This window comes from Echinops telfairi, unplaced genomic scaffold (genome assembly GCF_000313985.2).
Source record: "Echinops telfairi isolate 266 unplaced genomic scaffold, ASM31398v2 ScPeMD7_7469;HRSCAF=8507_1, whole genome shotgun sequence".
NCBI classification, from domain to species: Eukaryota; Metazoa; Chordata; class Mammalia; order Afrosoricida; family Tenrecidae; genus Echinops; species Echinops telfairi.
Genome location: NW_022111373.1, coordinates 92,026,884 through 92,040,089, shown reverse-complemented (window position 1 = coordinate 92,040,089; position 13,206 = coordinate 92,026,884). Strand labels below are relative to the sequence as shown.

The window sequence follows — 13,206 nt, the reverse complement described above, 5'->3', positions numbered from 1 at the left end:
GTGCTGGACACAATGGATGGATGGATGGATGGATGGATGGATGGATGGATGGATGGATGGTGATGAGAGCTATAAGAGCCCCCAATAAAATGATTTTTAAAATAAATAAAAATAACACCCCACCCACCCCCACCCCGAAAGATAGTGTTAGTGAGATACTAACTAACTCAGTCCTTTCCAGTGCTTCTAAAACCCAACCATACTGAAAATCCTCAGAGGAACCACGCTACACCGGCCCATCATCATACACCCAAATCACTGAGACAGCCTTATTCTTTCTCTGCCTGCAGGTTCTTCCTCTCCAGAAACATCCTGCTTATCCGTTAGATCAGCCTTCTAAAATGTCCCAAGCCCAAATGGCATTGCCTTGATTCTGACTCATAGCAACACGGGTTCCAGAACTGTCAACACTTTATGTGAGCAGACAGCCTCACCTTTCTCTTGCAGAATGGCCAATACCTCCCCCACCGCACCTTCCTGGCAGTACCCCCAGCATTGCCCTATGAAGAGCTCGTGCTAGTCAAGATCTGCTGAGCAAGCTGAAAAGATACAGGCAACCTTAGGAATCCATAAAAGTGGTTAGTGATAAAAATCGTGTAAACTGTTACCTTGCGTGCCAAATCACTGTCTTTCTTTGCTGACGCAGCGATCTGAAAAGGAGTGTGGCTTTTATGTGCCCTTCTATTACACCTGCTAAAGAGTGCAGAATTCTTTGAAACACCTTATCTGAGTCCTTCCACTAAGTCGCAAATAAATTTATCCATAAAAGCACCGTAGCCTATCCCAAAAGAGTTAACTCTCAAGCCCAAAGGGTTCAATCTGGGCTTAGCCATTGAGCAGAAATAGTTCCCAATCCAGGGTGCTCATTCTGTTCTTTTTATCAACTTGGTAGGTAAGGATATGATGGAATTGTATGAAAGGTGGGCTATGTCCCAGTAAGACTGTTAAAACAAAAAATTGGTAGGTAATGAATACTTACAATTTGCCAAACACTTCATAGCTGACAGTACCCAGTGCGGGAGTTCTTCTGTCGGAAAAAGAGAGTGAAAACAGTGTTTTGTGCAGTTGCATATAACTCAAGGAATTCTGTGCACTCTTGGTGCAATAAGGAGGTATTGCTTGTCTGATATGTACGCAAATCATAAATATACCTCTTGTAATTTTCTTAGTAGCAGAGTTACAACATAGGTTTGTACAGGTCATGCCTACAAATGCCTTACATTAGAAGAGATGCCTTTGTAAGGCTTTTGTATAAAGACATCTGATGGTTTATTGCAGACAAACAAACTAACAGACAAAGCAACTATGCCAAGAATTATACAAGGGGGGAGAAAAGAAATCAAACACTCCTTTAAAAAAGCAAATTTTCTATGTCCAATATGAGTATCTTTTTCCATGCTTTTATTTATTTATTTATTTATTTATTTATTTATTTATTTATTTATTTATTTATTTATTTATGGTGTTTGGGGCTGAGGAAGCTTCAAGGGCATGTAGAATTGCGCCATGACATTCACAGAGCTGTAAAATAGTGACTGTGGCCCTGCTACAGTAATAACTCCCAGGGAACCATTTGGTGCAGGGCCTTTTCCCTCCTGGCCCGGCACAGCCACTCGTGAACTGGGCATCCACTCTGCATCCTCTCCACGTTCTGCACAATTAGGAGGATGCTTGTTGAACTGCGTTAGGTCTAATGAGTTTGAGGCTGGTGAAGTGCTCTCTTCCTTTCTGAAGAACTTACGTAACAAATTGAATGACACCTGGTTATCTAACTGGCAGCTGAAAGTATTAATGTTTGCTACACTCAAAGAATGACAAAGGATTGTAGATGTACTTCAAAGGCCACACACACACACACACACCCCTCACTCTATGTAACTTAATTGTACAGGTTGACATTTACCTGACAGCTCATTAACCTGAATTCACAGCTCTATTCATTTCTGTCCCCCAGTGTCCTTCTTCCCTGATGTAGAAACAGTGCTTCAGGGAGCCAGAGCTACAAAGACCCCCGTGACTTCTCATAATTGTTCAGGCTCCTTCTGGGTTACTCTGCTGCCTAGGAGCTTCCAGCCCTAAATTTAATAATATTCGCAAAAACCCAAAAAGCATAAGATCATCTTCTTTACATCAAAAGCTCATTCTGGTTCCGCCCAATCTCAGCATCAAAGGTTGCACTACAGGAAGAACTGATCAAAGAGGCCATCAAATTCTGGTTCACCCCTCTTCCATAGGAAGCAAGCTGGAAGCTTCAGAGCCAGCCTGGAGCCCCAGCCCACCACAGGATCCAGCACCGGGCTGCTAAGCGAAAGGCCAGCCACTCAATACCCCCATGGCTCTCTGGGAGAAAAGTTCTGCAAGCAGCTCCCACAGAGGGGACAGTCCAGGAAACTCGGGGCAGTTCACTCTGTCATACATGGTAGCTCTGGGTCAGTGTTGACTTGGCAGCACACAGCAACAACATACAAGGGGCCGTCGAAAAGCTCATGGAAAATACCATTATCTTTGAATCCCATTTTTCTAGGAACTTTTTGAAGCCCCCTCTAGGTCCCACAACCATATTTTTTCCAAATCAAAAACCAGGCTGGGTGACTGCCAAAATGCCTCCTTTTTCCTGTTTAGTAAATAAGTTCGGATGAAAAGGCACAAAGCATTTTTGGCATTTAGAGCACCATATTTATTTTTTAAAAACAAAACCACAATTTAAAAGAATTTAAGATGGAGGTTAAAATAAATTACCTAATCAAGACAACCTCAGAAAACTGGATACAGGGACGCCTTAATGAGCAAGGTGAAGGAGAACTAAATCCAGTCAGGCCAGCACCCATCTGGAAACGAATCACACTCCAGTGAGGTCCCACGCTTACTCATTACTCAGGGGGGGGTCTTCCTGGGGGTGAAAAGGAGCAACCGAATGCCCAGTGAGGAGCCCATGTGTGGCACAAATGGTTAGGTGCTCGGCTACCAATGAAAGGTTGGTGGCTCAAATCTACCCAGGGGTGCCTCAGAACAAAGGCCTGGCGATCTCCTTCCCAGAAATCACAGCCACGGAAAAGCCCTCGGGAGCACAGCTCAACTCCGACACACGAGGGGCCACCACGGGACAGCATCGACTCAAGAGCATGCGGTTAGGTCTCTGGGTTGAAGCCCAGCCTGACTAACAAGGACCTAGCCTCTGGACGAATCTTTCTGTGATGTTTCCTTAACACAAACAATTCATAGATAAACAGCATTAGGGACTCATCTTTATTCTAAGAAAATAAAAACCAAGGTTTAGAAACCGGGGGGTGGGGGCGTGCGGATTCAGAGCTGTTGGATCCACAAAGCTGACATACTAGGTTCGCCGAGAACAGTGGTTCCGGGCACTTACTGGACTTGTCGTCGAGGATCACCACGCCCTGCTTGCTAACACCGTACACATTATGGATGATGAACTTGGAGTGGATGCGCTGGCTGTCTAGCACGTCTTCTAAGGACTGCAGCCCGAGCATTTTCTGTAAGCTACAGAAATAAATGACAAGTAAACTAGTTACTTTTCCTTTTTTAACCATTATTTAGCAAACTACCTCGTACTGCAATAGCTCAATCTTGAGGATGCATATTTTCTGGGATCGCCCAATTATCTCTACAGAGCAGAAAGGTTAAAAATGGAGTACAACAAAAACAAATATAAAAGATGACCTTCACCATTAACATACTGCTTCACTGATTTTAATAACAGAACACTTGGCATGTCAGGGAGACCGTTTCTTATGTAAACTATAAATAACAAAACCTGGCTTGTCCAATGATGAAAAACTGCTCCGAGTATATTTCTTAAGGAGAAGACAAAAAAGCAGTTGGTGTGACACTGGGCCGAGAGTACACAGGTTCCCAGACTGACTTGACCTGCCATCCTCTTTTCAAAAGAGAAAAAACCCCTCAGTGGCCCCCTGGCGATTGAAAGCCTTTGGCCTTGGAAGCCCATGATCCAGATGAAGTGTCAGGATTGCTTCTGGTCCCGACCATCTCCGCCGGGTGCTTGGGAAACACTGATACGGTAAGTCAAGTCGATAGACCAGATCCCCCCCAGAAGTTTCATCTAGTTTGAGATTCTTAAAAACCTTCAAATTCCTTTTCTTAACTGTAATATAAATGACAATGGACAATGAATGCCCATAATTCAGTTAAATTGGTTTTGCTAAGCAGCACAGCTGCAAATAATACAATAGAAAGTCGAGGTTTTTATATATAATTTCAGAAAATTATACAGAGGCAAGAGAGAGGAAACAATTTCACTGAAAGTGCTCATCGATGTACATACTACGACAAAGTCAAAGACTTCCACATCTCTTCCACGTTGGCCTCCGTCAGCTGCCTGCGGCGGATAAGGCGGCAAGTTGGCACTTCTCCGATAGCAATGCTGTGACGCTTGCACCACATCTCCGAATTCTAATGGAGAGAGAGGCAGCGCGATCAAAAACACTTCAATATCTAATACTGGCGCTTCATTAGACATTCCTTTCATAGGGCTGTTTCTCATCTGGTTTAAAAGACAGCTAGGAATATTGATTTGGCATGGATGTCGAGGGGCTGTTGTTTCGGGAGCCCTAGGGGCCTGGAGGCCACCAGAACTGCCCTGCTGACCACAAGGCGAGCAATTAGACAGCCGCTCCAAGGGAGCGCTGTCAACTCCATAAAGATTTACAGCCTCGAAAAACCCCAGCAAGCAGTTCTACTCTGTTCTGTAGGGTCATTATGGATCAGAACTGACTCAATGGCAGCGGGTTTTTTGAGTTGACAGCTGCTGTGGTGTGAGCTCACGGCAGCCCATGCCCAAGAAAACAAAACCCTGGCCAGCCCTGTGCCACTCCTTAACTGCTTGCAGATCAGATCACTGTGATCCATAAGGTTTGGACTGACTGGTATTTTGGAAGTAAGGTGCCTAGCTAGGAAGTACACACTTTCTTCCTAGTTCATCTTTGTCTGGAAGCTCCACTGAAGCCTGCTGGTGTTATCTGTAATCCATAATCCAAGATCGAGTGTAGGAGTCTGCTGTTGCAGCCCCCAGGATCATTGTCCTCAAGGCTTCCCTGACTGGTGGGTGGTAGCGGTGGATGAGGTGCATCTCAGAAGTCAAGGCCTGTCTCCCACCTTGAAGGCATGGACTCTTCCACTGCACCATCACTGTCCCCCTCAACGGAGTAAAGATGCGGTTATAGGCCCTTCCAGAAGGGCCATCGGGGAGGAAAGATATATCCAGGGTACAGTACAGCACTGAGGAAACACATGACTATCCTCTAGTTCTTTAATATTTCCTCCACTTATGATTTTGGTCTCAGTTTTACCTCATTAAGTTTTTACACCCGTGAGTGTTCATTTGTATAATGAAGATCATTCCAGGCATGAAGTCCGAGCTAGATAAACTTGTCATAAATAGTAATGGGAGCAATGACTCCCCAGGGGACAGGGAGAGAGTGAGGAGGGGGGAAGGGGGGCCAATAGCAAAGATGACTGCATAACCCCCTGGAGGGGAACAGATACAGTGGATAGTATAAGATATGACCAAAATATAAAAAATAATAACTTTTTATAATAATTAGGAAGTAGGTGGGGCAGAGTGGGGATAAAGGTGAACTGATATCAATGAGTTCAAGAAGAAATAAAATGTTTTTAAAATGATAGTACAATTATTCTTGACCTAACTGAACTATGGATTGCTATAATATCTAGAAGAGCTCCCAATAAAATTATTTTTTAAAGATGCGATCATATTGTACGTGAGTAGTCATCAATTACTGAAGAGACTTATGAGTGACATTCACTAGCTATTTTTTTCCTGCAGGGGTAGAACTAATCAATGAAGTACCAGTGAAATAAAATGCTATTAATTCAAAATTAAGTGGATGAGCTACCAAAGGCATCGTCCAGACTGAGTGACATTTAAAATACAATTACAATGAATTTTTACAAATTAAAATTATCTTACTCTCAAGAGGCTCTGGTTTTTAACAAGCACAGATAAAACCTATGCAATCTTGGATATCGGCCCCCTGAGCTCTGGTGTCTGCAAAGAGAAGAGCCAAGTGTTCCATCGGGCAGCCCAGAGAAGGCAACGAGAAGGGAGGAAGGAATAAACTCTCAGGCAGTTGGTGCCACTAACCCCTTTCTACGGAGAGAAAAGGCAAAACTTCACGAGGGCAAAGATTTTCCCCAAAGGCCCACCGTTGTCACCACCTTGTGGCTCACAGTCAGGCAGCTCCCCATGGTTCCTGACGCTTCCCTTTGCTCACCTCAGGGATGAATATTGAACTCCTAAACACAAACATGGCAAAAATCACTTGCAAAGCGTTTCTAGAATAGTTTGGGATTCGTTTGTTTGTTTGGGGTGGTTCGCGTAGTGGTCACCCCTTGGGTCAGCAGCGTGCCACCCTGCTGAATATAAAATGAGCCCTCTGAGAAGCAAGAGAGGGGATCTTATTACCAGCAAGAGCCAGGAGTGGATCTGGACCCTAAGACCCTTGCCCAGGGAACTCCTGGAGGCAGACACAGCTGTGACATCAGAGGAGCAGCAGCAGGAGACCAAGAGCAAGCCAATCTGAGTGTTTGGGGCCACACGGCTGACTTGTAGAGTGGGGTGCCTCTGAGCACTTCACTGGGGGAGCTGGCCTGGCTGAACCACACAGCTTGAGCTGAATGCCTTTGGGTTGAGGCTTGCTCTCTGGGCATTTATTAGCAGTCTTGAAAGCACTTTGCAGCATGTCCTGACTGAATGGATGTATCCTAGGCATTTCTCACCTGCAATATAAGCTGTTTAACTTCAAAAACAAACCCTGTAATTGTGAGCCTTGCCAGTGAGTTCTGTGTGGCCATTGCAATGAATCATGGACTCGGAATGAAAATGTAGAAAGTAGCAGTCCAGACAACAAAGTCACTATGAGTCAGAACTGACTCGATGGCAGTGAGAAATTTAGTCCCGATTTTATTTTTTAAAGTAATGTCTAAGTCATTGCATTTCCCTACAAATCCCACGTCTCAAGCTTACCTGAGAGCTATGCTTATAGATATAATCAAATATTAATCTGTGAAAATGTCACTCCCAATCACAATAAGGATCGCTGACCATCACCAGGAGCGGTGAGGGATTCTCACCCGACTGTGAGGGAATATGGTTCTGTTGTCTCAGCACCTCGCATGTGGTCGTTTTTAATAGCAGCACTCTAATAGCAGCAAAGGAACCAGAGAGGGAAAACTGGGCCAAGGCTGGGGGTTCACAGACTATTTCTGCCATCTGGCAAAGTTAAGCAGGGCACTTACCATCACAATGGGCCGTACTGGGATGTTCTCTTGGGAAGTGCCTGGTGGGGGATCATTCCATTCTGGAAATTTAATGGCATCCTTTTGGTAGGTGGGCTTCTTTGGATATGGTTTTAAAGGTGAGGAAGGAGGAAATCTAAAATCAATAAAAAAATGTCTATTATTACAGTCAGTAGGAGACACAGTCCAGCTCCGTGAGTCCTTGAGAACGTAACAATTCCAAACCAACTCCTACTTAACAAAAATTATGACACGTGACTAGTCATTCCCAACAGTAACATGTACCATTTTTTTAAATGTTCATTCCAGGAGTCAAACATGTGACACATTTTGAAAATAAATAAAACGTGTTTCTTATCCTTTCACCTCCAGGAGTAAAGATGTTCTTAAAGGAATGCTCGTGTAGACCACGTCTTTAACCCAGCTCAGTCTTCAGTGCCTCGCAACACCATCCCAGTTAGAGATGGTGATTGGCTATCCCTGGAGAAGGCATCATGCTTGGTAAAGCAGAGGAGCAGCGAAGGAGAGGATACCTGTGTCTCTAGCAACACTCTTACAACCACCACCACCCTCACAGGCCTGGAGGCAGTCACAGGTCACAGCGAGCCTATAGGACAGGGTAGAACCTGCACCTCTGGCGTTCCAAGACTACATCTTTGTAGGAGTAACCGGCCTCATCTTGTGGCTGGTGAGTTTGAACTGCCAACCTTGGTCAGAGTGGCTGGTGAGTTTGAACTGCCAACCTTGTAGTTAGCAGTCCAACACTAGTTAGCAGTCCAGCCCTCTCGAGGGCTCCTTGAACAAATGGGCAGTACCAAAACCACACTCACTGCCATCAAGTCCATGCTGACTGAGGGCCACCCTATAGGACGGAGTAGCACTGCCCCTGTGGGTTTCCAAGACTGTAATTCTCTACAGGCGTAGAAAGCCTCCTCTTTCTCACACAGAGTGGCTGGAGGTTTTGAACTACCGACCTTCCGGTTAGTAGCCCATGATGCCACTTGGGCTCTTAATGAATAGCAGTACATCAATTATAAAACGGAACTCACTGATAATCAAGATGATGCTGACTCACAGAGACCCCACAGGACAGAACAGAACTGGTCCTGTGAGTTCTGAGGCTGTAACTCATCGCGGGAGTGAAAAGCCTCCTCTTAGTCCTGAGAAGCACCTAGTGGTCCCTAACTGCCAACCTCATGGTTAGCAACCCAACACGTAGTCCATTGCATCACCATGGTTCTCTTTAAATTGGCCTAGATGTTGCACAGGGTGCGCACGTGCTGCAGCCTCCAGCGAATCCCCTCTGACCACAGACCAAGAACGGGCATAGCCTGGCTCTCACGCAGAATGCAGTGTTTTGGCTTGTTCCCCCCTTGTTTTAGTTTCTATGTTTTCTGTAGATGTAATGCAGGATGAGTAGAGCTATAGCGACAATGGTTTCTTGTGGGGTGTGACGGCGAAGGTTGCAAGGACGTGGGGTGTTGGTGACGATGGGTGCGGAGGGATGTAAATGTTCTGGAGGTGATGTGGAGATTATTGTAAAGCTCTCTTATTAGTATGACTGAACTACTAAATTGTATGATATGGGAAACGTGTGCCAATAAAACTGCTTAAAATAAAAGACAATAGAAAGGCAATTAATTTTTTTTCCCTACAGACTCTTTTTCAACTACCTTATTAGGAAAGAAAAAATTCAGAGTTTATAAAACATGCAAGAACTCTAGATTGTGATGCTGACCCATGAGTCCACCATAGGTTATTTTTTTTTAATTTGGTTTTTTTTTAAGTCATATTAAAAACTGAAATGTGCAGAGAACACCAGAAATTAGTGTAACAATACAGTTAATATACAATTAAAATTAAGCAGCATTAAACCAAAGGTATTGGGAAGGTACTCTGAAGAGTGAAAATAAGTTATGCAGGGAGATATAAAAAAGTATTCCTACTAAAGTGTGGTGAAGAAAGCTGATGATGCCCTGCTATCTATATGTTGCATGTGGCTCTTAAAGGCTTGTATTCAAACAAGCAGCCCTCTAAGTTAGGTGTCAAATAAGTCCACATGGAAGAACCGTGCCTGTGTGAACCAAAGATGATGGAAAGAATCAGAGCTCAAATTGTGAACACTCGGTTGTAAAGGCTGTGGAGGACAGTGGGAGCCCAACATCCATCTGTAGAGCACCTACTGGCGGATCCCGACCACAGTTGGGGGATGTAAATAGCCCTACTAACAAGCAGAGATTATTGTAAACTTGATTATGGTGGATGGAACTACAGTAAAAGAGGGTGCCTGGTCAGTTGATCTCCCTCTTGATCCATTCTGGATTTGTTCTAGGTTTAAATATTCCTCATTTGTTTCTCAACAAAGAGGTTTTCTCTCTGGCTTATTTGAATATTGCCAGCAGTCTTTTCTTTTTGTCTCTGGTATGGTTGCCAATATATAAAGCACGGAACGGGCGGGTGTGCAGAGACAACAGTGGATGTAATGGCTTGTCAGGGATAGGAGCGTGGAGAGGAATTTGGGGAGCACATGGTGACTACTGCAGGAGGGAAGATGCACTGGAACTGACTGTGGTTATGGAGATACAACTCCTTCTGAATTCTACTGAATTTTATCACAATAGAACTACTCCGGGAAATGAAAAAATGAATGAAGTATTGCTTCTAGAAAAAGCAATAATGAGGTACCACCTTACAAAGACAATGACAGCCAAGTTAAATACGAAAAAGAAAGAGAGAGAGAGAGAGAGAAAGAAAGAAAGGAGAGAATAACAAACACTGGAGCAGCTGCAGAAATACTGGTACCCTCACCCACTGCCAGGTGGGCTGTAACTATATACAACCACTGTGGAGAGCCATGTGGCACTACCCCAAACAACTGAGAACTGAAATTTCAAACAATCCGGCAATCCCTCGACTGGGCATATAACCTAAAAAAGTAAGAGTCAACACAAATGGACATATGTACACCATGCTCACTGTAGCACAGTTCCCAATAGCAAGAAGCTGGATACAGCCTAAATGCCCATCAGTAGAAGCATGAGTAAAGAAGCTGTGGGACACACATACACACATGCACGCACACAATGGAATACTATGCATCCCTAAAAAACAATGGCAAAACCATGAAGCGCCCCATGGCAAGGAAGGACCCGGAAAACATTATAATGAGTGAAATATAATATGAGGTAACTGTGACTGTGGGTGTGTGGGGAAGTGAGGGGAGAGAAGAGAAGATAAAGACTTTCATACCTCAGGGAACAAACCTACGGGAGTTTTCCAAAGAGGGCAGGGCAAGGACAGGAAGATGAACTAAAGATGATGTGAACCGGCTGAGGGTGCTCACCTGGACGGAGTGGAAGATGGTGGCCCACAAGAGGGAGAAGAGAAAGCAAGGACTGGGTGAAGGGTAAACTATTGGGAGATTTGACTGGGAATGTAAACGATCGAATACAAAGCTGATCATCTGAAATGTAAACCCCCACCTAATTTATAATTAAGAAAATATATCATCACTAGGGTTTAATTCATATATCTGAACAAAACGTGTTTGGGGATCTTACAATAAGTGTATACGCTACAGATAAGCTCCCGGCTGCCTTCAAAGGAAGGTCCAAGGAAAACAGTGACTTCTGAGCAGACCTGCTGAATCAGTTCAATTCAAGACATCCCGGAGGGAAAGCAATGGCTTGGAAAGTTGCATCAGGATTTTGGTTATTTCCCATCACAACAAAGCACCTACTCATTCTTCGCGGGTCGCAAGGCCTGTCCTATGGGAAACCTTTTCCTATCCACTCTACACACCCTGATCTTGCCCCGTCAGTCTTCTTTCTATTCCCAAACCCAAAGAACGTGTATAAGGAACACAATTTAAGCCCCTTGAGGATGCCAAAGGTGCGCTGGTGACGTGGTGGATACGAGTTGGGCTGCAATCCAAAAGGTCAGCAGTCTGAAACCAGCAGCTGCTGCTCAGGGGAAAGATGAGGCTTTCTGTTCCCTTACAGTTACAGACTCGGGAAACTCACAGGCACGTTCTATCCTGTCGGCAGGGTCACTGTGAGTCGGCCTCGACTAGATGGCAGGGAGTTTGGTTTGGGTTTCTTGGAAGATGGCAACAGTGTAACTTTGAAGTGATGCCAATCGAAGAGAGCCAAGCTCTTCAGGAAGGGTTGGAGCGACTGAAGCGCTACCTTTGAAGTTGTTTCTCCCAGAATGTCTTACGCAGGGAACGGTGGTTAGAGAGATGGCAGAGCGGTGCTCCTCCCCCACTGAGAAGATGGGCTCTTGGCACTGAACTGCAGCTGTGGCAGGTGTGTTACCTGTTTTCATAAGGCAGAGTCCAGAAACCTTGCAGGAGTCAAGCTCCCTCTGGTGGCTACTTTTATTCTGTGCATTGAAAGTTTCCATTTCAGTTCTTTCTAACCTTGTAACCATGTAATCCTGGGCTGGCAAGTCTGTTAGACATAAAAGGTCATAGTTTTCCCTTAAGGAAAAGGAGGCCCCAAAAAAGGAAAACAATTTACTAAAAACTCAATGACTAATGGACCAATATAAAAGGCCATTCAAAACAAAAAAATTTGAAAACCAGTCCATTTGTAAGAAAAATAGAAAATGTCATTGAGAGACACTAAAGAGCTGAGTTGGAAAACGCCTTTATCTCCTGGGGACCCAGGTCGGTGCCATCGAGAGCTGGGGCATGGGATCCTGAAGCTTCACTGCATCAGTGAGACCCGATGCGGAAAGTCCGCTGGGTTCGCAGACACACTTGTAACCTGAGGACGTGCGAAGACGGAAAAGTACATGGTGTCCAGGGAATCAGGAGGCAGCTGCACCAAGATGGCTGAGATGTCCGTCGGTGGACAAACATGGGCAAATATGCTGTCTTAAGATATGTGCTACTCTGGCAAACCTGTGTCTGGTATTCTCAGCCAACAGTATTATAAGTTTTCTCTGACAATTAACCCCATTGTCTGTGTAAATAGCATCCAGCCACGAAAGGATGGATGCTGTACAGGTGAATAATTCCAGGTACTGTGAGATGGAGTTAGCCTACATTGTCTCAATATCACTGTCTCAACTGGGCTTTAAAACATTAGTACCCTTGACACATGGATATACATATGGACTGTGATAAGAGCTATATGAGTCCCCAATAAAACGATTAAAAAAAATAATACCAGAGGCTATTCAAAGACAATATTAACAGAAAATTGTTATGCACCAGGGAGATGATTGATAAGATTCTCTACAATTAATTAACAAGGGCTGGAAAGGGAGCTAAAGGCAGATAAAAAGAAAACAACAACATAAACCCAGGAATGGGTTTTTGGCTTGTACTAAATCCTAGCTCCAATTTAAGAATAATTAGTTCTTACATTATGGCCCTGCTTAATACTCACCCTCAGGAAAGGGCCACAGAAGATGTGGGTGCTATAGCAAAGTGTGGTGAAGAAATTAGATGGTGTCCGGCTTTCAGAAAAAATAGTGTCTGGGTTTTTGTTTCCAAACAAGCAGACATCTGAGAGAGATGTCAACTTACATGGAGGAAGCCACCATCCTCAAGTCACGGAAGGACTGGAATCCATATACCATATATACTAGAGTATAAGCCAATCCAAATATCAGCCGAGGCACCTAATTTTACCACAAAAACTGCATTAAAAATGTTGCTGAACATCGCCGGATGGGAAGAACTGGAGGAAATCATTCCAAACAAGCAGACATCTGAGAGAGATGTCAACTTACATGGAGGAAGCCACCATCCTCAAGTCACGGAAGGACTGGAATCCATATACCGTATATACTAGAGTATAAGCCAATCCAAATATCAGCCGAGGCACCTAATTTTACCACAAAAACTGCATTAAAAATGTGCTGAAAAAACCCAGCTTATACATGAGTATATACAATGAT

The 13,206-nt window shown here is 44.3% G+C and overlaps 1 protein-coding gene across 1 annotated transcript in view; it reads right to left on the bottom strand.

The window, feature by feature from the left end:
• The window catches only part of DEPDC1B (DEP domain containing 1B), a 60,106-nt gene that overhangs the window by 21,378 nt on the left and 25,522 nt on the right, over positions 1–13,206 (bottom strand). Inside the window, exons 2-5 of the mRNA XM_004703589.2 lie at positions 7,297–7,432; positions 4,304–4,431; positions 3,371–3,501; positions 980–1,027 (exon numbers count right to left, since the gene is read on the bottom strand). Of these exons, the coding sequence (XP_004703646.2) occupies positions 980–1,027; positions 3,371–3,501; positions 4,304–4,431; positions 7,297–7,432 (443 nt within the window). The remainder of the gene's footprint in view (positions 1–979; positions 1,028–3,370; positions 3,502–4,303; positions 4,432–7,296; positions 7,433–13,206) is intronic.